Source organism: Mesoplodon densirostris, chromosome 13 (genome assembly GCF_025265405.1).
Source record: "Mesoplodon densirostris isolate mMesDen1 chromosome 13, mMesDen1 primary haplotype, whole genome shotgun sequence".
Taxonomy (NCBI): domain Eukaryota; kingdom Metazoa; phylum Chordata; class Mammalia; order Artiodactyla; family Ziphiidae; genus Mesoplodon; species Mesoplodon densirostris.
Genome location: NC_082673.1, coordinates 55063494 through 55088568, shown reverse-complemented (window position 1 = coordinate 55088568; position 25075 = coordinate 55063494). Strand labels below are relative to the sequence as shown.

The 25075-nt window shown below is 39.3% G+C and overlaps 1 protein-coding gene across 3 annotated transcripts in view; it reads right to left on the bottom strand.

The window, feature by feature from the left end:
- CPQ (carboxypeptidase Q) overlaps window positions 1–25075 on the bottom strand; it is a 520356-nt gene that overhangs the window by 172438 nt on the left and 322843 nt on the right. For all 3 annotated transcript variants that reach the window (XM_060115780.1, XM_060115781.1, XM_060115782.1), the window contains exon 5: window positions 19721–19832. In XM_060115780.1, the coding sequence (XP_059971763.1) occupies window positions 19721–19832 (112 nt within the window). The remainder of the gene's footprint in view (window positions 1–19720; window positions 19833–25075) is intronic.

Genomic DNA, 25075 nt, shown 5'->3' with positions numbered 1-25075 from the left:
TCCCAGGGGCAGTAAGGGTTAGAAGAGGCATACAAGCTCTTAACTATTTTAGCCCTAGGAAATTAATTCACTCTCCTCCACAGTCCTTTGGCCAGGACCATCATAAGTTCCCAACCTCATAGCAAGAGAGGATGAGAGAACAGTACAATGGTAAGCATTAACTCTTTCTTTCATAGGCTTGAAATCCCTAAATTAAATCCCTTCCTGCTTGAAATATCTGAGGTGGTTTCTGATCTTCTTATTGATACACTATGAAATAATACATAAGTGTAGAACCTAAATATATTAATTTTATGAAGAGGCACTAATCATTAGTTTCCACACCTAAATGTGTAATTATTGGTTTTGCTGTGTATGTATACAAGCATATTATCTTACATAAAATTTTACATACATGCTTATGGCTTAGCTCATATACCTACTGATAGATATTATTTGAATTAATAGATTCAACAGTAAAGACTAAATTGGCATTAATGTCTTAAATAAAGAGAACAAAACGTTGTTGATATGTAACTTATTTATACATATATCTACCATTCCTTTGAATTAAAATGATCTATTTTAGTGAATAATAATGCTTTTGAAATTTAAAAAGGACTGCATCTGTTGTACCTGTGAAGATCAGGGCTCATATCATTATTTTCTTATACCAACATGCCTGATGATGCATAAGTTTGTTCAAAAGTGAGCAAAAGTGGTTGTGAATCAGGACATTGACTCCTGAATTTTGTAATCATTATATTTTCCTAGAAAACTATTAGCTTCTGTTTGACTCTTATCAAGAAACAAATAATACATACACAAACTGACTCATGCAACACAATACCTTAAAACACTTGTGTTAGTGTGATTATAGGTGTAGATGCATATACTGTGCTAAACGTTCATTCTTTCCATTTGAAGGTGATGTTCAATGGACAGGCCCTTGTTTCCATCTCAGTGACTATGGTGAAGATGGGTTAATTTCCAGGGATGATGTATAGTCAATGCAGGTGGCAGAGCTAGCTTACCCCACAGGCAACATTCAATTCCTGCCTGAACTGAGAGATTCATCACTGTATTCTGCCTACTTGTGTCTCTGTCAACAAATGAAGGTCATGTTACTCCCTCTAATTTGTGTTAACAGGAAATGTGGGTACAACAAGCAATCTGAAAGATAAATATGAATTGAGAGTAAGCACTTCAGGTGAGCCGTTCCAGGACTGACGTTTAATTCTGCCACTTTTCATTCAGGTTAATTTATGGAAAAGAAAATGAAGGGAAAGACAGTGAGTGGAAACTCACCTTTACCAAATACTTACTCTGGGCCAGACTCTGTGCCCAATATTTTCAGACATATTTCCTTACTGATTCATCACAACATCCCTTGTAGAAGATATGACTGTTATCTTTATTTTATAATAAGGAGGCCTGACTGTGTCACTTACTGTCTCAAAAATTTTGAGCAAAGCTTCTTTGTCTCTCTCAGCCTCAGTTTTCTCATCTGCTAATACCTACCCTATATCTAGGCGTTCCTCACACTTGGAATTATTTCTTTAACATTTCCCTTCCTTACTAGACAATCAGCTACATGAAGCTTTCAAATGCACACCTGTCTGATGCCAAAGGCCTGCTTTCTGCCAGGCCCCAGAGCCCACCTGTAGGAGGGGCTTTGAAATAAGAGCTCGCTTGGACAAGCTAGAGCCTCCCCAGGCACGTGTGCACCCTCAGGCAGAAGCTGCATTTAGTACAGCACTATGAGAAGCTTATCTCTGCCACTAAAAATACTCAAACATCAAAGACCAAAGAAGAAAAACATCAGAAGAAAAGCGGCTACTGCTGATAAGCAGAGAGGGTCATCCCCCCGTTGATGATCGCTGGCACCCACGCATCAAGGGACCTACAACAAACCTGAGTGAAAGTCAAATGCCTCTAGTCTGTGTACCAGGTACTGAGACTAGGGAAGAATCTACAAAGAAATATCATGAACTTTCGAAGGTCCTCACTTACGACCAAAGGTCAGTAGTTGGTCTGTTGATCTGCTGTGAGTCTTGTGCCTTCTCAGTCATTGAGAGTGGAAAATGAGAACCCAAACTAAAAACTACCACTCTCTACAGAGCCAGGACAAGAACATCAAAGATAACAAGAATCACAGTAACAGCCTATAATTGCTTTAAACTTTTCCCTGTCACTTCATCAACCAACCAATGACTATAGTACATACCCCACTATGGACCAAATTCTGGAGATAGAGCAGTAAACAAGATACATATAGACCTTGCCCATGTATAGCTGACAATCTGGCAGTGAAGGAAATGTCAAGAAATCATTATATGTGTGGACCATGCCTAGACCTAGGGCAGGATTCTTACTCATATTTAACAGACAAGAAGACTGAAGCTGGGACTTGTAAGAGGCGTTGAATATCGTTTTTAAACCAGTAAGTGGCACAGTCAGGCCTCAAACGTGGGCCTTTACATTTGTCATCCAGGGCTCTTTCCATATTGCTATACTGCCTGGCTGTCTGCCTCTAAGGACCACTTTCTATCAAGACACACTGCTTTGAGTCTATTGAAAGCTGAATATGGTGAATACAAACTAGAACAAGAAAACAGTAAATAAATTACAGGTGATTCTGGAGCTGACCTCCAGTCCTCCCCTTTCTTGGCTTTAAACCACAGGACTCTTGTTTTAGGAGGGGTTTTAAAAAGGAGGTAGAAAGCATGTCTTTGAATTGCACTATGATTCACAGAACGTCTGCTTAGGCTAACTATGGTCTTTATTAATTTCCATGAAAAAATCTTTCTATCATCAGGACACCTGTGACATTCCTAGGGCTCACCTGTCACCCAGTCAGTAGATGTCTATGTTGAGCATTTACCATAACACCCATCCTGCAGTTTCCATTCCTCCTAAAAGAGGAGCTTTAGGCGAAACTGTGAACCTCACAACTATACTATTGGCAAGGCCTTTGGGAGACATCCATCTCAACAATAAGAATTAGCTCTTTTTAGAACCATCTCTGGAGAAAAGGGACAAACAAAAATGGTTGTTGAGACAGGTGCTGGAAATGTTTGATCAGTGGAGACTGATTCTGAAGAGGACCTGAACATGAGTGCACTTGAGTTCTGTGTGGCTGTGCTTCTTTCTTCTTCTACCTGCCCGACAGGAGACTGACTATTCAATACGCCATCTAACAGGCCGGGAGTCTGCCGTGTTCTCAGCCTGGCGGTAGGTGCTGGGGGGACTACTGTGCAGAAGACAAAAACTGAGACATTGGAGAATGTGGTCTGATTAGGAAATTGAGATCAAACATGAAACAGAGAATAAAAATGCGCCGAAGGAGTCCAGAGAGAGGAGAGGTTAATTTGGGCTGGAAGAACTGTGGAGCCTTTGCTTCAGACGGGATTGACTCCGTGTTACGGGATGTGGTGCGTTTGACTAGATGAGCTGGAAGAGAAGGGCAGGCTGAGCAGGGCACATGGTGTCAGCAAAGGTGCAGGGGTGGGAGCGAGGAGGGTTTGTGGAGGACACAGTGGCCCATCTGCGAAGTAGAAGATGTGTCTTGGAGAGCAATGGGATTCAGCTGGTGGGTATACTACAGCCCACCCAGGGCTACAAGTCAGAAGACCTGGCTTGGGACACAAACCATGGTCTGTGTCCTGGCACAAGCCGCATTCTCCCTGGGCTTCCCATGAACAATCAGATTGTTCCACTGGATGAAGATCCCCTTCCAGCTCTAGCAACTCTGATCTTTTGATTTTCAAAGCTATGGGGGTCCTACTTCTGGCTAAAGGTCCAGTGGGAGACAGAAAACCAAGGTCACAAAGAACAAACAGGAACATGTCTTATTATTTTTTCTAGCACAGTTGAGACCCCCTGGAATTCCCTAAACCAGAAGGAGGAAGTCTGGGTGGTTCCACATGGAGATGCTGAGGCTCACTATTCTTTTCCTCCCAGGACCCACTGTCCAGGGGTGGTGGGGTTTGAGGAAATCCAGCTCACATGCTCGTTTCTTTTCTCTTCTGCTGCACATGCTTTTGATAGTAAGACATGCTTCACCAGGCACATCCTATAAAACTGGTCACGCACATTTCTTTCTTCAGAATCATTTCCTCTTGAAAGTGCTTCCTCACCAACAAGTTATTCAATGGCCACCGTGGCAGTTTTCATTTAGTGCCTCAGAACTAGGGCCTGCAGAGGGCCTGCCTTCTGTATGCAGGGCTCACAGTGACCAATGACAGCAATCACCTCTGCCGCCTGGCCGCTGAGAGGCATCGTCGTGTGGTGAGCGCGGCGAGGGTCTGTCTCTTGCAGATGGAATTCACACAGCAGATAATCTTGTCATCGTCTCAGCACAGCCAGGGAAAAAATGACATCTTAAATAGGTTCCTATATAAACCAAGGATTGTGCAAACAAACTATTTTGATCTAGATGTATTTCCCTCAAAGAGAATAAATACATAAGCAAATCCATTTTTGAAGACCAAATAAAAATAAGCACATATACACACACTCATCAAGGGAAATCTTCTAAGACTTTGATTTTTATTACTGCTATGCAGTATCCTCAGTTCATATTTAACTGAAGGAGGAGGCATTTCTGTTTGATCATTTTTATCTCCCCCCCTTAGCAAGTAACTGCTTTTTGAATTGCTAGCTGTTCTTAACAAGAAGCAGAATGACCAACGTTTCCCTTTCTTTGTGATGTCTTATAAGATTTCAACTGCTAATATTACTGCTTCCACCACTGAGTCACATGAGATAAATCTTCCCAAGTTTGTGAGGGCAACAACCAAGGTTTCATCAAAGCTGGAAAACAGCATCTGTACTTGGATGTTTCTCACGGTTTCAAGCAGTAAATAATGGGGAAAGAGAAATAAAAAGGCATTTATTGAAATTAAATCATCTGCTCACAAATAGTACATTTTTCCCAGTCTGAAAGATTTGAAAAGAAAACAAAAACCCTGGATGTGTATGAAGTAGAAAGGGGCAAATGCTGATCAGTCTTAAGTAATATATATAACAAAATTTTAGAAATAGGACTTATGTAGAGTAGGAGGTATAAGATTTATTTTAAAAAGTGAATGTAATGAAGTTAATATCACTGAGGAAAGGTAAAAGATTATTTCTCTTCTCTAGCCATCTTTCAGTCAATGAAGGGGAAAATAAGAGTATGTAAAAATTGCATCTGAACATGAAACTTCAGGACAGCTAAACATAACAAAACTACCCCAAAACTGAACTAGTGAACAGCAACCAGAGCCAAAAACAACAACAAGAAAGGTCTGAATCTCTTGGATGTAGATCAACTCTTCTCACACATTTTTGAATCTAAAACAAACTCTACATAGTTGCTGACAGACAGTGTGCAAAGAAATATTACTTCAAAGATGATCACAGCAATTCACAATGACAGGACAACTCCCATCATGGGAATTCACTTCATGTCATTACTTTTTATAGCACTTGGAGAATTATGAAGAATTTGCCACTGTGACCACAACTAATCTCACCACTTGAAAAAATTATTCAATAAAATCTATCTTCTTCCATAAGAGGAAATAAAGGTCACTTTATACATGTGTAGAGCAAAAAGGACTGAATGTAGCCTACGTTAAAAGAAGTTTTCTAAGTTAATATTAGGAAGGACAAAAGAAAAATGATTAAACAATTAAACAAAGACTAACTGATAAACAAAAGGCCAAAATCCAGAGACAGTGTAATGATGGCACCCAGATCAAACAGACATGGATGTGGCCTTCCCACCTGACTTCATGACATGGACCCGAAACTCATTCCTTCATGCTGCTGGGCCTCCCCAAGCCAGGCTACATTTTTACTAGGTTGCACCTCTGGCTTCTTTCTCTCTTCTTTCTCTCCCCTTTAGTCATAGTTGGCTTCCTTGCTAGTCTTGTGTTTCTGAAAGAGACCCAGGGCCTCTGTGGATTGACTCCCCTACTCCCCAAGCAACCTTTCCTCTGAACTTCTCACTTTCCTGGCCCAAAGTATTGGAGTGGGGTCAGTTCTGCTAAATCTGACAGACACTATTATTATTATTATTTTTTTCCCCCGGTACATGGGCCTCTCACTGTTGTGGCCTCTCCTGTTGCAGAGCACAGGCTCTGGATGCGCAGGCTCAGCGGCCATGGCTCACGGGCCCAGCCGCTCCGTGGCATGTGGGATCTTCCCGGACCAGGGCACGAACCCGTGTCCCCTGCATCGGCAGGCGGACTCTCAACCACTGAGCCACCAGGGAAGCCCCAGACACTATTATTGATATTGTCTTCTGTTGGGGGCGGAACATGCAAAGATGAAAAGTCATGCTTAAGGAGCTCAGGTCTGACAGTGGAAACAATGGGTACACATAACATGGGGTGAAGGAGGAGAGGTGAAATAGTATGGCGGATTTAGGGACCTGCAGTAGATGTCACATAAAATACCCTTGAAGATACACAGCAGGCAGCAGCCCCCATGGAGGGGCTTGGAGGACGCACATGTTCCCACTTCCCACATGACTTCTACCTGTGCCTGCTCAGGGACCTACACCCACTCCTTCCAGGCCACTGACCAACAGCGACCAACATCACTCTCCATTCCATTCTCTTTATCCATATTCCCCAGATTTAAATGTATAGCCTTAAGTGTCCTCACTAATATACCTATCCCTCACTGAATGACCTTTTTTCACTATGAAAAAAAGAATGGCACATAGAAGCATATCAGGTAAATTACAAGGCCAGAAGTGTGACTCAAAAGTTTGGATAGGGCTTCCCTGGTGGCGCAGTGGTTGAGAATCTGCCTGCCAATGCAGGGGACACGGGTTCGTGCCCCGGTCCGGGAAGATCCCACATGCCGCGGAGCGGCTGGGCCCGTGAGCCATGGCTGCTCAGCCTGTGCGTCCGGAGCCTGCGCTCTGCAACGGGGGAGGCCACAACAGTGAGAGGCCTGTGTACCACACACACACACACACACATATATATATATATATATATATATATACACACACACACACACACACATGTGACATTTTAACGATAACCACTAAAAGAATAGGAAGAAAATGAGTAAATTTCCAAATGATGGAGGGAAAAATAGCAAAAGAGTGTAAGAAAAAACAATGAATCCAATAGAAAGCAAAAAAAAGAAAAGGAGAAAAAGGAAACAAAGAAGGCAGCTTTAATAGAAAAAAGTTAGAAAGTTACTAAAATATAGGTAACCACAATAAAGAGAAGCAGAACAAACATCTCTGTTAACTGATATTGTGAGACTGAATATTTAAAAATCTAACTATACACTGTTTACAACAGAATCAACTAAAACACAGTGACCTAGATTAGTTGGCAGTAAAGGAATAGAAAAAGAAAGAGTAACCAAAAGAGAGGTAGTCATGATACAGTACTAATATAAGATAAAATAGACTTACAGGGAAAAAACATTAAGGATAAAGAAGGTGTTTAGACTCAACCAGGTAAAGCAACAAAGCTTCAAATTATACAAAGCTAATTAAGCTGATAGAAATTCAAGAAGAAATTTATAAAATCACAATCTTAGTGGGCGATTTTAATATACTGCTCTCAAAAACTGATAAGAGCAACCAGATAAAAAACTAGTAACGATATAGTAGTTTTAAACAGCACAATTAATACCTTTTCTCCAGTGAAAGAATATGTAGAATGTTATTCCCAGAAAAAGAGGTTACATATTCTTTGCAAGCCATAAGAACACATTTTTAAAAAACTGACCAAGTAATAAACCAAAATTTTGTCTCAACAAATACCAAAGAATTAGTATTACATAAACCATGTTTAACAACTACTATGCAGCAAAACTGGAACTCAGTAACTAATATTTTTGGAAACTTAAAGAAAGCTATAATGATTAGAGAGTCAGAGAAGAATCATAATGAAAATCCTAACATGTTTAGATTGGATGGCCATTAAGACACTATTTCAAAACTCGTGGAAAGTAGCTAAACCATTGCTTAGTAAGAGATGTATGGCCTTAAATGTAAATGTTAGAAAATAAGAAAGACTGAACATTAGTGGACCAAACATTCACCTGAAGAAGACAGAAGAAATAAATAAAACACAATAAGCCCACACATGGAAGAGAATAATACCATCTCTGTAAATTCAAAATCACAAAAATGATATAATACTGTTTTTGGATAAATACCCTTACAGAACAATGTTACAACAATCAGAACACGGTTACAACTGCAAGGGGAGAAGGGGATAGATCGTGGAGAGGTGCAAAACAGGTTTCAGCTGTATTGGTAATTTTTAACTTCTTTTAAACTAAGGACAGTTAACAAATATTTGACATTGTTAACATTTATGAGATTTGGGTGGAGGATTGTTAGTGTTTATTATTCTATGTCTGCTTCCAAATATTTGAATTATTTTTTTAAAAAAGGGGGGGCAAAGAAAAAAATTGAAGAGAAACATTAAGAAGAAGAAATAAAAGATTTTCTACTTTTGTAACTTGTAAGTAGCATCAGCCTTAGGCCCCTCATCTGTAAAAGGAATAATAGTGATTTCTACCTTCCAGACTCTGAGAACTGCACATCCAGCATGTAGCTCAGAGCTTGGAACAGCGTGCTCTAGAATGCTAAATGCTGTTATTATTTCATCCTAAAATCAGGATGACTTTAGGATCTTCACATCATTCTAAGAAGACCTGGATGAGAAATCGTTTTTTTTGTTTGTTTGTTTGTTTTTTTTTTGATTCTCCTTCATTTAAGTCCTAAAGCGAGAATATTTACTGCTACTGTTGATTCTTAAGAAAAAAGAAAGAAATATTACACATTTGTAATTAGTAAAATGATGCTACTGTTATAAAACGTTGTAGGACATTATTGAAGTTTTTTCTTACTATAACCACTTTAAAGTTACCTTGTATCCCTACCTCCCAAATCACTTCTCCACCAAAGTGCTCCATTTGAATTCCAGGTCAGTGAGATGGTAACCATCAGTGGCAGCATTGCCACTACAGTTTTCTTCAACATCTGTGTCATGGATTTTTCATCTTTGCATCTTTGTCTGATAGATATGCATTTGCTTACATTGTATTTGATTCATGTAACAGTCCTGCAAACATGTTGTCATCTAGTTTACTGGTGAGGAACTAAGGCTCAGATAGGTCCAATGACCTGCCAGACATAATAAGATATACCTCAGAGGGCTCTTTTGAGGATTAAAAAAGCTCATGTGAAGTAACTGGTGCATAGGAGATATTCCATATATATTGGCTCTCTTCTCTTTTCTCCCAGATGTTCAGTTAATGTTTGCTGATATATTGTTTAATTAATGTCTTATTATATTAAGTGAAAACATATGGTGTTCTTTTGCTATATGTTTTGCATTATTATCAAAAATCCCTACTTTATAAGTTTAATCACTGTTTTTTGTAACAACGTATAGTAAAGTTCCAGAAAGGTAATAATTTGAAAATTCCTCTAACTCCTCATTTGTGGCTAAAAATGACATTCAAATGATTTCATCTAAAATTATTCAACTATAGGGCCTCCCTGGTGGCGCAAGTGGTTGAGAGTCCGCCTGCCGATGCAGGGGATACGGGTTCGTGCCCCGGTCTGGGAGGATCCCATATGCCGCGGAGTGGCTGGGCCCGTGAGCCATGGCCGCTGAGCCTGCGCGTCCGGAGCCTGCGCGTCCGGAGCCTGTGCTCCGCAACGGGGGAGGCCACAACAGTGAGAGGCCCGCATACCGCAAAAAATAAATAAATAAATAAATAAAATAAAATAAAATAAAATTATTCAACTATAAAAGATGAACTCACACTTATATCTTTCACAAAAGAGTAATTCCAGTATGAAGCACTTCATAACACCTTCCCTTGTTCTAATGTGCTGCCTGAAACAAGTGACTATGGGATGGCTAAGTGGATAGATGGTCTATGGTGACACGAACAGAAATATAGCCTTTGAAACACTTCCTGACTTATATTTCCCTATACACATTAACCAAGGCAATAACTCGGAATACTTTCAATTACATTTTAAATGTATTTCTTTTAAAAGATGTCATTATTACAGAGAAAGAACAATAATACAAGCATCAGTGGTCGTTGTCCTCAGTTTTCTATGCATGAGGATCCTCTGAGAATGCCTGGAAATTGTGGGGTTTTGACTATATTAAAAAATAGAAAGACTTCTTGAGAGCTCAGTTACCAGGGTAAAATGTTAAGAGTAAGTACTAGATTTGATTCTTTGTTTTCCCTGCCTTGATTTTTTTCTATATTTCAAACAATTTACTTTGTAGTAAATTATGTTACCCTCAACAGCTATTTCCTGATTTTACTATTTTTTTCTTTGGGGATATTATAAGTCTTTGTAAATACAGCATTACTAGGTTAAGGACACTGGCAGAGAGAGAAAAGGGGATGAAAAACATGAAGATCTCTCCATCCCCATATCTTGTGAGTGTTACTTTAATTCCATGTCACATTTTTGAAGCATCTATTAACTACCCTTCTCTACAGCAATAAGGAGAGAATCAGCCTTATATATACTCTTTTTAAATATACAAATTTATTTATTTATTTACTTATTTTTGGCTGCATTGGGTCTTTGTTGCTGTACACAGGCTTTCTTTAGTTGCGGCGGGCGGGGGCTACCCTTTGTTGTGGTGCACAGGCTTCTCATTGAGGTGGTTTCTCTTGTTGTGGAGCACGGGCTCTAGGCGTGTGGGCTTCAGTAGTTGTGGCTCATTGGCTTTGTTGCTCCATGGCATGTGGGATCTTCCCGGACCAGGGATCGAACCCGTGTCCCCTGCATTGGCAGGTGGATTCTCAACCAATGCGCCACAAGGGAAGTCCCTATATATACTCTTGAATGGTGGCTATACTGGGGTGATGGTTCTTGAGTCTGGCTCATCAGAACCAGCTACTGTTCTTTTATTATGAAGGCTTCTCTGCTTTAGGGATGGCCTTGACCAAGCCCAACTGTGCAAAGAGATATGGACATCAAGTCTTGAGAGACAAGGTTGATCCTGAGATTATACCCTCTGCTGGAATATCCACCCTTGTTGTTTTGGCAATTAACAGGTGTTAATAATAAGAGTTACTATTACTGATGATCTAGTGGGGACCAGACACTGTCTAAATTACTTCAAATCATCCTATAACAATTCAAGATAAATTGTTGCCATTGTAAGGAAGAGGAAACTGAGATTTAAAAGGTTAAAAAAGTTGTACAACATAATACTAAGTAGCATAGAAGGATCTGACCCCAAGATACTCTAACGTGGAGTGTATGCTATTCTACTATCCATGCTACCTTTCATTTGCCTACAGGTTTTGAGTTATTTAGGGGTTAAGGAAGTAGGAGTTCATGGGTTAAAAAGTCCATGAGATCTGGGTCACATGGTACAATCTGGAGATGCCAGTGTCAAGCAAGAACATGGGCTGAGTTCATCATTGATGATTTATCCAATATGAGGATGGCATTAGCAGGATTACAAATAAGTAATGTGACAACAGCCAACTTCATTTAATACTTTATTTAGCTTATCATTTCTGTCACACATCTTGTAGAAACTCTCCATTTCTAGAGCTTGCTTTTGGGGATGTTCACAGGGCTGGTGGTGCCTAAAAATGAACTAAACTAAATCCTTATCTCCCAGGACAATTTAAAAAATCCAGTTAACCATAAAGTTCCAGTCAGATGTTCATAATATATTTTCTGGTTTTTTTTGTTTGCAGACCTTTGTTTTTAGGCACATTTACTGGAACAGAATTTATTCTAAGCTGAGCAGACCACAGCTTTTGCAAAAGGCAGCATTAGCATGATGCAGCGAAGTATGTAGGCGAAGAACACAGCATCCTTGGAAACCCCGTCACTTCCTCTTTGGTATATTTAGCTGGCTTGTCAGCCACATGGCAAATAAAATTTGCTTAGTAACTCCAAAACTGTGGTTCTTCAGGCTCTGTATAGCTGGAATCTCCCCACTCCACTTTCCTGCGTCTCTGTTCTATTCATCTCACTTCTTTACAAGTTAAATGGATAGCCTACCCAGTATCTTTAGAAGAAGTCAATCCCATGTTTAAAATCTTCAATGGCTCCTACTGCCTATAGCACCAGCTCCGAAGTTCAGCTTCGTGTCCAATGCCCTTTACAAACTGACGCTCATCTGCTAAATTCTCACCACTCCTCACTCACCTATGGCTCTAGATTTAGGAAAACATCCTCCACTCCTCAAACTATGTACCTTCATGAGCTCTAATCGTGTCCTTTCTTCTCCTGCTTCCCACCCATGTGAAGCTATTGATGCCTGACTGTGAGCTCTTTGATGGAACGATCTGCATCTTACCCATTTTATTTGCCGGACATGAAGCAGGCGTTCAATATTTATTGTTGAAATAGGAGATCTCCTTGTGAGTCAAGTTGCACAATACTGTGATGATACAGTTCTAATGAGGCAGCCTACATTTTCGAGGCAGCCCTGCTCTGGACTTATATGGATCCCATTCTTGAGTGGAAAGAAATCCACTGGGGCACTATGGATACCATTATTAAGTCTTTCCATAGCCATTCTTCTCCAGGATAAATAGTAGCAACTTTTAAGGCTTCCGTTTCCTTTACCAACACCACATTTCTTAACTTTCTAAGGCATACAGGCCAAATCAAAGCAGATGTTGGGGAGGAAGCTGAACATGCTATGGACAGAGGGGCCCCTGAGACCCTTCCTCTCACAGCATTCATGTGCCACCTCTCCAGATTCTGTCAGACAGGAAGGAATGAATCGCAAGGCTGAATGCCACTGGGCCTGGGTCTTGTCTCCTTTTACACAGAAATGGTATGTTTTAGCTACATGATAAAATAATAACAGCAATATTCATGTAGTCTAAGGCTTTGAAAGGACTACAGAATCTCCCCTACCATGTCCAAACTAAAAGGTAGAACACATTCTAAGTGATTCATTTGTAACAAATCTTACTTTATCTCATGACATACCTGGAAGAACAGTCTACACACAGTTTGTCTTTTTACATACACCACTGGAAATGTCTATGTTAGCTGAATGAGATATAAAGATGCAAAGTGTTTTAGTGAGACTTACAATGTGTTCAAACCTCAAGAAAAGGTCTCAGGGGCTTCCCTGGTGGCGCAGTGGTTGAGAGTCCGCCTGCCGATGGAGGGGACACAGGTTTGTGCCCCGGTCCAGGAAGACACCGCATGCCGTGGAGCGGCTGGACCCGTGAGCCATGGCCGCTGAACCTGCACGTCCAGAGCCTGTGCTCCGCAACGGGAGAGGCCACAACAGTGAGAGGCTCGCGTACCGCAAAAAAAAAAAAAAAAAAAAAAAGGTCTCAGCAATTCCCAGCTGAAAAAATATGTATCTGCCACAGGTCTTAAGGTAAAGCCAGACACTACATACCTTGCCACTAAAGGAAATAACATATTTAAATAAAAAATGAGAAGATCATCCTCTAAGGACCATGAGAAGGAGCTAAAAATGCCCCCTGACTATAAAACTACTTTTAGGAGTTAGAAAAAAAGAGACAAAGCAAGCAAATTCTTAGTTTCTAATTCTTCCATTGTTCTAGGTATTTGCATCACTAAATATAATTATAAAAAGTCAAGACCAAAATTTGTTCAGAAAAAAAAGGCAAACCAGCATCTACAAATTAAAATTCAAATTAATAAAATAAAATTTAATGTTGGCGAAAACATTTTTTTCTAAGACTTGAAACCAGTTAATTTCTTGGACAGTTCCAGAAGCAGACATATTATTTCCTAAAGGTATTGAGGTGATTTTAATAGGAAACCTTTCCCAGCACTGTAAGACTCCCTTCTTGTGTTCACAAAATAATTGTGGAGGAAGAACATCCAAAATGGGAGCAGGGAAGAGTTTGTGGAATGTTTTAAGATCAAAAGTCCTTCTAGAAAAAATAAATCCTACCAAATTCTAGTGCATTGGGGGCCACAGAATAACCTGGCAGAGAGAGCCTTTAGCATATGTCAAACATTCCCAATAATACTACATTTATCTTAATAAAATAGGCTCAGATAGTGCAGAGATGAAGTTATTTGTTGGGTAAAGTTTGCACTTGGGTGGGTACAGATGCTCTTCAGGAATATTCTTGTAAGTAATATAAGAATAATCTCCACCATGCCAGTTAAGGAACCATTACATGGTTCTATCTTGTCAATATTCTGGCAACCACAAGAATCCAAAGACAGCCTAGAAAATCTAGAATGAAAATAAATCCAAGGCCATTTGTACTCAGTTCCATGAAGTATACCTCAGCAAGCATTCTTGGATTCTTGCTCAATTCTGCCAACACCAGTAATGCCCCAGAGCAATGTTTCCCAAAGCACACTTGAGTCATGGAATCACTTTCCCAACAAATGTTTTTTGATGAATAAAGGAATTACCAGGACATGGAAGCAACCTAAGTGTCCATCAACAGATGAATGGATAAAGAAGATGTGGCACATATATACAATGGAATATTACTCAGCCATAAAGAGAAACGAAATTGAGTTATTTGTAGTGAGGTGGATGTACCTAGAGTCTGTCGTACAGAGTGAAGTAAGTCAGAAAGAGAAAAACAAATACCGTATGCTAACACATATATATGGAATCTAAGAAAAAAAAAAAGGTCATGAAGTACCTAGGGGTAAGATGGGAATAAAGACACAGACCTACTAGAGAATGGACTTGAAGATATGGGGAGGGGGACGGGTAAGCTGTGACAAAGTGAGAGAGTGGCATGTACATATATACACTACCAAACATAAAATAGATAGCTAGTGGGAAGCAGCCACATAGCACAGGGAGATCAGCTAGGTGGTTTGTGACCACCTAGAGGGGTGGGATAGGGAGTGTGGGAGGGAGGGAGACACAAGAGGGAAGAGATATGGGAACATATGTATTGTATAACTGATTCACTTTGTTATAAAGCAGAAACTAACACACCATTGTAAAGCAATTATACTCCAATAAAGATGTTAAAAAAAAAAAAAAAGGAATTACCAAGAGGGAGTTTCCCAAACTTATTTGACCATAAGAGGAGGTCCTTTCTAATGGTATCTCCTTTCTAGATCTGGGCTAGTCCCAAGTTGGCTTCAGGCTCTATCTCTAGCTCTATCCGTTAGGTTTCTATTTCTTAGAAGGTTTTCATTTCCCTTACTCAGTTATTCTGGATTGGACTTCCTGAGACTTTTCCAAGAGAGGCTTGACCAGGGCCTGGGAGAAGAAAACCCTCTTCCTGGGTGGATCCCCACCTCTAACAGGGAACCCACTGCATTAGAAATGGCTACATAAAGCTCTAACTACACCAAAGCCTTAGCATGCATTTGGCTGTGTTGCCTGGTGTACTTCTGGGCCTTGGTGACTCCTGCATGACTCTTCCTACTTCCTACCTCTGGCTCTGTAGTTCCTGTTAACAGAGTGTTTATGGTGATGGCAAGACCAAGAATTTTTTTTTTTTTTTTGGCTTTTGAGAGTTTTTTCTTAATTACTAAAGTAACACATGCTTACTACACAAAAATCTAATATTATATATCAGGTAAAAAGAGTATCTCCTGCAATTCCACAAACCCTCTCTTCCCCCCCAATCCCATGACTGTTACTGTCAACAGTTTTCTCCTCATTTTTAATGATACACAAGACTGGAAGCTCTATAATCTGCTGGGAATTCTTCATTGTGCCCCTTTTGCTTCAGGAAATTCTATTTATCTTTATAAAAGAAAGCTCAAATATCACTTTTGTGAAGGCGCCCTGACCCAGCCAAGCCATGCTGGTCTCTCCCTTTATCAGGTGCCCGAAGTAATTTGCACATATTTCAATTACCTGAAGTAATTTGCACATATTTAAATTAAAGATCTAACAACAATTTCATTGCAATTTTTGAATTAAATGTCTCTCCTACTTCAAAGACTTCAAGGACCAGTCTCATTCCTCTTTGTTACAAGGTATCTGGCAACTGACATGCAATCAGTACACAGTAAATATGTGTTGAGTGAATGAGTGAAGAAATATATAAATAAAATATTTTTCTAACATACAGACTTAAAGCTGTATAAAAATCACAGTCAAGATGCTCACATTTAAATTTCTCTTAAAAGATGTTTCACACATATCCAACATTTCAACAACCAGGTAGTACTGTTAATTATTTTTCCCATTTGTTTAGGCCTGAAAACCTAAAATTCTAACTTCATGGAAAATGATAAAGTTGGAAGAATTTGGGGATGGATGGTGGTTTATTATTCAAGTGCCAAATGAACATTTTGAAGCATAAAATCTTTGGCCATAGGCTTTGTCCACTGACACCAGAACATTCCAGGAAATGACATTTCAAATAAACACTTTCAAGTCCAGTAAACCACAAACACAAAAAAGTATTCAATGGCATTTCACAGCAAATAGCCTTCTGTTGACAGTTACTCAGGAATGACTGGTTATATTTGCAAAGCACAGATACCTCTTCTGTTAGATTAATTGAATATGGTTTTAGCTGATGGCTTGGGCAAAAGAGTGAATCTATGAAAGTAGTGAAAGAAGTGAATAAAGGAGAAGAGACATGAAGGATGAATCTTCGAACAATATTTCTAAATATCAGAAAGTCCCACTGGACCAACACTTCAAATTAACAAGCCCCACTGAGGGACTTTGACATGCATTCTGCATGACATATTGTCCAAAGAATAGCAGCCAAAAGGAGTCTCACTTTTCTTGGAAAAAGAGATTGCCATAGAGCTTTCATATTTTACCAACTAAACAGTTTGCAGTCAATGTAATTAAGTAATATAATTATGAACCCATTTCTTGGCCTCTAGCCCAAAGTGTTATTTCTTATTCAAGTATATCATTAATTTTCATCTAGAAAGCATATGTGACACGTTAGGCCTAGTTCTTCATATTAAAACACATACACAATCTACAAACAGAAATCCACAATCTAATTTTAATTTTAAAATTAAAGAGTAAGACTCAGTGGGTGCAATCATAAGATATGAGGTATAGCATGGATTCTAGGCATTCAACTTAAGCAGGAAGTGGCCAGGAGAAATTTAGACTCTTGAAAATCTAGTATGAAAGTGGAAAATAGTGAAGGGGTCAGCGGATTTCCATCATACAAGAGATGGTGACTTAAATAGTAAAGGGAAAGGATATTTAGGGATACAATAGCAGCTGGCCCTAGAGTTACATCAGTACAATTAACATATTAAGTTAGGAGGCAAAGCAGGTGTGGGGTTTAAAAAATTATGGTACTGTCAGATCATGCTTATTAAATAATAAAAGTTAAAATTTATTGTGTATCTGGGTTGGGTTAGGCACTGTTTTAAGTACATTATGTGAATAGATTATTTAATTTTCAGAGCTACCTTATGAGATAGACCCAGGCAGTCTGGCTCCAGAGTGTTTTTTTAACAGTGTGCCATGCTGCCTCTTAACACCTACTCAAAAGAAATATTAGTCTGTATTTTAGAGTTGAATTCATATGTTTACATAGGTTTTCAGAAATCTATAGGAGAGTTAAGTCCTGAATTGAAGGAGGCTGATTACTAGCTATCAAAGGCAACTGAAGTCAGTATACTTTCAGAGCTGGAGAAAGATACTCAATTCACCTTTGCATGGTGTTTGACATTTATTCATGCAATTGAATTCAACTCAATTAACAGTGATTTAGGGTCCCATGCTGAGTACTAAAGAAGTAAGATTCAAAGCGTAGAGGAGACACAATTTTTATGCCAATCTAGAGCAGATAAAAATACTCTGGAAGCTAACAGTTGAACAGAGGTGAAGAAAAAGAAGTCCAGAGAGTTCAAATGACCTGCCCGAGGCCAAAAAAGTGGCTTGTGGCACAGAGGGACCTAAAAATCTAATTGAGGTGAGTCCAGTTCTCTTTTTACACTACCACTCTGCCTCCTGTCAAGCTGGTTGGAACACCTGGGAATAAAATTAACTTCTAAAATAAATATCTTTGCCCTGTAAAGAGGAAACTGTTGGATATTTGCCTGCCTCATCTCTAGAACACACTTCATTCTGGAATGAAGTTAAGGACAGAGAGAACAGATAGCCAAAGGAATATTTTTTTTTAGGGGAAGAGGAGGAGAGCATTCACATATGGAGCCTCCCAGATCTCCTCTGAAGGAATGACTGTTTTTCAGTTTTATTTGCTGGGCAATTTATCTCTCTCAAACCTTACCCAATTCTAAAAGCAGACTTGATATTATATCTTTATTGATAACTATGTGTGTAGGTGCATATGTATGTCTTCAACTATATTCTAAGGGTCTTAAGAACAGAGGACATACTTTAAACCTCTCTGTATGCCCAACTTTTACAAAATGCTTTCACATAGTAGGTGCTCAGTATGGTAATGATGTTAAAAGTATAAGTATATACAGTATAAGGTTTCCAATTAGTTTGTTTCATTTTTTAGAAAACGACCCTGTATTCAGGTCTCCCAGAAAATTTTTAATAGCTTCTTTTAGTGGGTCAGTTTTACGTGCCACCCTTTCCGCCCACAACCTGCCGGGGATATTTGGCAATGTTTGGAGACATTTTTGGTTGTCACAGCTTAGGGGCTGGGGGAGAAAGGTGTTACTGGCATCTAGTAGGTAGAGGCCAGGGATGCAGCTAAACATTCTACAATGTATGGGACCCACCTCACAACAAAGAATTATCTGGCCCCAAGTGCCAATAATGCCAAGGTTGAGAGACACCGGCCTCTTTAGAAGTTAAAAACATGCACAATCACCTTCCCATTTCTCCATTTTTAAAACACAAGTAAGACATAAAGCAAAATGATACACTAAATATTCGCCTCGACCAAGACAACATCAGTAGTCTAGTTAAGATGAACAATTATTTAATGGGCTGATTTAGGATTAGAAGTGTTCATTAAAAGCCAGAGGAAAAGCATGAATTTAAACACATGTGTACTTAAGTAAGCAATGGAACACCTTCACCAAAAGGAATGTTCTGATCTTTACTACATCTGAAACCAAGGTTACTCCACAGTTACAATATAAAACGTTCTGCTGATGAGGCATTTTCAAAACCACCACTGGTCTGATACATACACGGAAGTCTTATTTCAGACTGTTTCATTATTTCTAACCTCGCTCAAAATCCACCTTTTGACCAGCACACAAAGAGGAAATGTATGTTTTTTGTTTGTAAATAGGGTCATCAAAATAAACTGTTTTCACAATTAGTCTTTCCTTTTGATGCCTGTCCCATGTCTAGGTTAACCTGGAAGGTCCAATTTTTCATCCTAGATTCCTTATTGTGGCCAAAAGAATCATTCCTTCAGGCCTACTTTTGTTCCTTGACTTCTATCATGGAAAGACGACTGCAGTAAAGCTATCCTAACAGCTTGATGACGTCTTTAAAGACAAACAAGGAAAAGGAAGTGGGGGAGCTGCTGATTTTTCTTTCCACTTGGTTATGGTTTCCTTACATAATCTCTAGCTGATGTGGTTGCATTTGCTACAGTTTTATTTGCTTGTTCATTTTCCCCAGTGGCTGATCATATTTGATACTTTGGCTGTCTGGTGGACACTTGAATAAAAATTTCTTTCTTTAAGGGGACAAATTAGTTTTTTTCTGGGAATCAACTGACAAAAAACATATAGACCTCAGGAGGATCTTTAAACATTGCATAATAACTAATCTGTTGAGCATTTTGTGTATTGAGTTAAACATGTCACCACTGACACTCTTACACATTAGTTAACGACTTACTAAATATTTACCAAGATCTTTAATAAGCGAGAGTGCTTCCCATGATATAAAGGCTCCTCCACCATCATCCATAGCACCCTGCCCGACATCCCAGCTGTCCAGATGTCCACTGACCAGTACAACCTAGAAAAAATAATAAAAAGAGAAAAAAAATAAAACTAAGCAGAAATGACATCAAAGAAGAAGCAGTCATAGGCATTCCAAATACAGAAATGAAACTTTTATATTTTCTATTTTTACTTCTTAAAAGATGTGTGTCATTACTAGTGGAAAACTTGGTATAGAGGTGTAAGGTCATCTTAATAGTAATAAAACTTCTCACCTTGTACTTCTCTTTATTAATATAATTTTGAATACTAAAAAAAATGGTTTATTATTGACAGATGTTTGACAACTTTATTATATGGCTTAAAACCTAAATGACATAAAAATGGAGCTCAAAACTTCAACCATATTCTCAACCGTCCCAAATTCTAGCAGACAAATAATAAACATGTGTTGGATTCAATTCAAATGAAAAAGTGAGAATAATTTATTTATTTATTTATTTATTTATTTTTTTTGCGGTATGCGGGCCTCTCACTGTTGTGGCCTCCCCCGTTGCGGAGCACAGGCTCCGGACGCGCAGGCTCCGGACGCGCAGGCTCAGCGGCCATGGCTCACGGGCCCAGCCGCTCCGCGGCATATGGGATCCTCCCAGACCGGGGCACGAACCCGTATCCCCTGCATCGGCAGGCGGACTCTCAACCACTTGCGCCACCAGGGAGGCCCCTATTTGTTTTTAATTATTGTGCTTTGTGCATTATAAATCACTCTGGTGTTGAATAAATAAGTATGCTGGAGTTACAAACTAGAGTCTACTTAAACAGAAGAACCTTTAAGAAATATCTCAATTATGTGTTAAATAAATCTGTTGATTATATTATAAATTTTACATCACCATAGGTTTAAATTTTTTCAAGAGTCATTAGTAATTCTCTCCAGGAAAATATAAAAAATATTTCAGTGAAACTAAATTTTATGGACATATTTTATTTTATTTATTTATTTTTTTGTTCTGTTTAGTTCTAATTTTAATTTTTTTTAGCATCTTTATTGGAGTATAATTGCTTTACATTGTTGTGTTAGTTGCTGCTGTATAACAAAGTGAATCAGTTATACCTATACATATATCCCCATATCCCCTCCCTCTTGTGTCTCCCTCCCACCCTCCCTATTCCACCCGTCTAGGTGGTCACAAAGCATGGAGTTGGTCTCCCTGTGCTATGCAGCTGCTTCCCACTAGCCATCTATTTGACATTTGGTAGTGTATATATGTCAATGCCACTCTCTCACTTCTTCTCAGCTTACCCTTTCCCCTTCCCCATGTATGGACATATTTTAAACAAGTTAAAAACCAAGTAAAATGATGCTGGGTTAATAGGATATAGACATGGCAAGTATGTATCTTGATCTCTAGATCATGTAGTATACGAATATCAAGTCAGATGAATTACAAATTTAAATAAAGATGTTAGAGGAAAGCACAGAACAGCTTTGTCAACTTAGAGTAGGCAAAGATTTCTTAAACTGGACAAAAAAGTGCAAACCATAAAAGAAAAAATAATAAATTGGACTTTAAAAATATTAGGAATATTTGTTCATCAAAAGACTCCATTACAGGAATGAAAAGGCAACCCACAGAGGAGAAAATATTTAACATACATATTTTCAACAGAGGTCCCATATCCAGATTATATAAAGAACTCCTATGAAATGGTAACAAAAAGAGAGTCAAATGATAGAAAAATGGGCAAAAAACTTGAACAGACAATTCACAAAAAAAGGACATATCAATACAAATTACTAATAATCATATTAAAAGTTGCTCAGGTTCATTATCATCAAGGAAATATAAATTAAACCACATTCAGTACATATCCACTGGAATAGCTAAAATGAAAAAGATAGAAAGTATTGGTGAGGAGGTGGAGCAACTGGAACTCTCATACATCAAGTGTGAGTATAAATACTTACAACCACTCTGGAAAACTAGCTTATCTACTAAATCTGAACATACACACACCCTAGGACCCAGCAATTCCACTCCCAGCTATACTCCAACAGGAATGAATGCATATGAATGCTTTCACCAGAAGGGATGTACTAGAACATTCAATGAGTATTCATAATAACTCCCATCTCCCCTGCAAAGAAAACTACTCAAATGCCTGTCAACAGCAGAATGAATAGTGTGTTGTATTGGTCAATGGGACACTGCGCGGCAGTGTGAATGAACAAATACAATACACAATAAATACACAAATCTTATAAATATAATGAAGAATGAAAGAAATAATACATCGTGTATAATTCCATTTATGTAAGATAGAAAAACAAGCAAAACAGGAGAGTGGTTAGAGGGGTAGTGACAGGGCGAGGACATGAGTCGAGCTGCTGGGTGCTGGTCACGTTCTGTTTCCTGACCAGGTGCTGGTCACGTTCTTTTTTCTGGGTGCTGGTTACACAGGTGCACTCAGTTGGTAAAAGTTCATCTTGTTATACACTTAGGATTTGTGCATGTTCTCTGAGAATATTACACTTCAATAAAAAAGCTTAAAAAAACCAAGTTCAACAGATTGATTCTACATACAGCATACAGTAAATAAATAAACCGAAGTTGAACAAATCTTCTTGATGATTAACATGAAAATGCCCCAGGACTTTGGGAAAGCAGGATTTTGGGTTTAAAATATCAGGGTGACCCCTTGCACTGCCTCGTTCCCTGAGCAGCTGCAGGATCTCCCACTGACTCTGTATATACAGGCAGACCCAGCTTACTATGACTTCATTGTAGTCATAAACAAGTACAATGCCCCAGACTAACAAATAGCCATGTAATGAATCCAAATGGATTGTTTCTAAGGAAAAAAGGGAAAAAAGAAAAAAATGTGTTGCAATAGCAGGAAATTCTGATTCAAAAAGTGGTGTAATCCCGTGTGGGATGAACAAGCCAATTAGTCAACATTCTAACCCCCTTCAGAACCATTTTCCCAATGAAGTTAAAGTTCCAATGGATAAAAATTGTCAAAATCTGTTTTAATCAACTTTTCTCAGATAACACATGAGTAACTAAATCAAGGCAGCTATTGTTTTAACCTTCAGACTTCCTTCAGAATAACTGAGGTTGTTTTACAATTATATTTCTTTATGTTTTCTGAAATATCTCTGTTCTCTAATCCAGAATTATTACTTGAACTAACAGTTAAAAGATGGAAATGGTTTGATGATAGGAAACTAAATGATATCCCATAGAATGAGGTCTTTGGCACAGTGGTATGGAAGAGAGTTTGTTTTACTTTTTTTTTTTTTTTTTTTTACAAAAACAGAATATATTGGAGGTTACCATGGGGTAATAGTAATTTTAATATAAACTGATTTAAAGACTAGGTGATGACAAAAAGCTACTTCTAATTCAGTAGCATGTTTAATGAACTTGAATTTTCCTAATCATAAAAGCTTCAACCTACACCTCAAAAATAGTAGTGCAGGAGGTCTCATTCAACAGGGTGTCTGGCTAGCATGCTTTAATGCCGCCTCACAAAGGATAACCCAGAAAAACAAAACTAAGGGTCAGGCAGAAATGAACATTACTTGTAACATATTTGGATCTGATTTAAGCAAACAAAACAAAAACAGACAACTCAGAGACACAGTAAACTCCAGATTTATGAAAAAGGATCACGTTATAAAAGATAAGGGAATGCACCAGTTCTGCTGCCAGATGTGCAGCCCCTAGAGCAATAACATGGCCTAGAACCAACAGAGAAGTGGGGTGTCCCCTCATCTACCCTCCTTATGCGCTGCTCCCCGAGGCAGGCAGAGCACCGACCAATCCCCTGCCCTCTAGCTTCCATCTCACCACCATCTCTTCCAAATGCAGTAAAGAGTAAAAATTATTCAAACAACAGCAAGAGCCAAGAGCAGCCACAACAAAACAAATAGGAAGGCAGAAAGGGAACCCTGATGCTCTGAAATACAGAGTTTGCTATTTGTGAGGCACACATTAGCCCTGACCACCAAAGGCTCAGGTCTTGGGGGTGGGGGGAACTTCTCCAGTAGGGCAGAGATGCACTGGATGACAGCCTGCGAGGATGAAGAATCAGACTGGCAGTGGCACAGAAACACCTGCAGGTCAGCTGTGGGTCTGAGAGCAAAGATACACTAAATGAAAGGTAGACAGACAGCAGCCCAAGGACAAGCCCCCGCTTCGTTTGTTATTGGGACATATGGAGATACTGAAGGCAAACCGATTTGCTTGATTAAAAGATAAATAAGAACACAATCGAGGGGCTTCCCTAGTGGTGCAGTGGCTGGGAGTCCGCCTGCCGATGCGGGGGACGCGGGTTCGTGCCCTGGTCCGGGAAGATCCCACATGCCGCGGAGTGGCTGGGTCCGTGAGCCATGGCCGCTGAGCCTGCGCGTCCGGAGCCTGTGCTCCGCAGCGGGAGAGGCCATGGCAGTGAGGGGCCCAAGTACCAAAAAAAAAAAAAAAAAAAAAAAGAACACAATTGAAATGGGACATATGAAAAATATGGCAGAACAAGGGAAAGAGAACGGTATCAGAAGAAGTAGATTCTTATGAAAACAAGCTAATGCAAGATCCTGGAGAAAATGTCATGGTCTTGGGCATTTATGCATGCATTTATTCAACAGCTTCTACTGAGTTTCTCTTATGTGTCAGAGATACAGAAATGGACAAAACAAGCAAATATTCTGCCTTAATGGAATTTATATTCTGGTGAGGGAGACAGGCAATAAATAAATATAATGTAATGGTAGTTTTAAGTATTATAAAGAAAAACAAGGCAGAGGAAGGGAATAGAGAGGATAGTGGCAGGGAGGGGAAAAGTCAGTCAGCTTCCTCCTAAGGTGTAGATAGCCACAGGAGAATTCTGCCCCTACTCTAACAATAAGAGAAATCTGGATAATCTAGAAAATCATAACATTTTTAGGCCCATCAGAGATCTGAGATTGTAATTCAACCAGAGGAACTGAATTGCAGAGGATAACGCGCTCATCAGAGGAGAGGTGGGACACATGAACTGTCTGCCTTTAGCAGCGACAGGAGGGAGAGGCCACAGTCATAAAAGCAAGAATGAAGACAACTGAAATGTTAACAAATTCTTAAAGGGTTGAGTGTGTATTAACTTGAGAGTTTAGAATCCCTGGGAACCTCCCACATAGGGGCTCTAGGTACCTATTTTCTCGATCGTTTCCACAAGCTTCCATCAGGGGCTCACAGGAAATAAAGAGCAGGGCAGAAGCCCTGAGAGAGCCCACCTCATGGTGCAGGGATACATGTGACCGGGTGCTGTCGGGAGCAG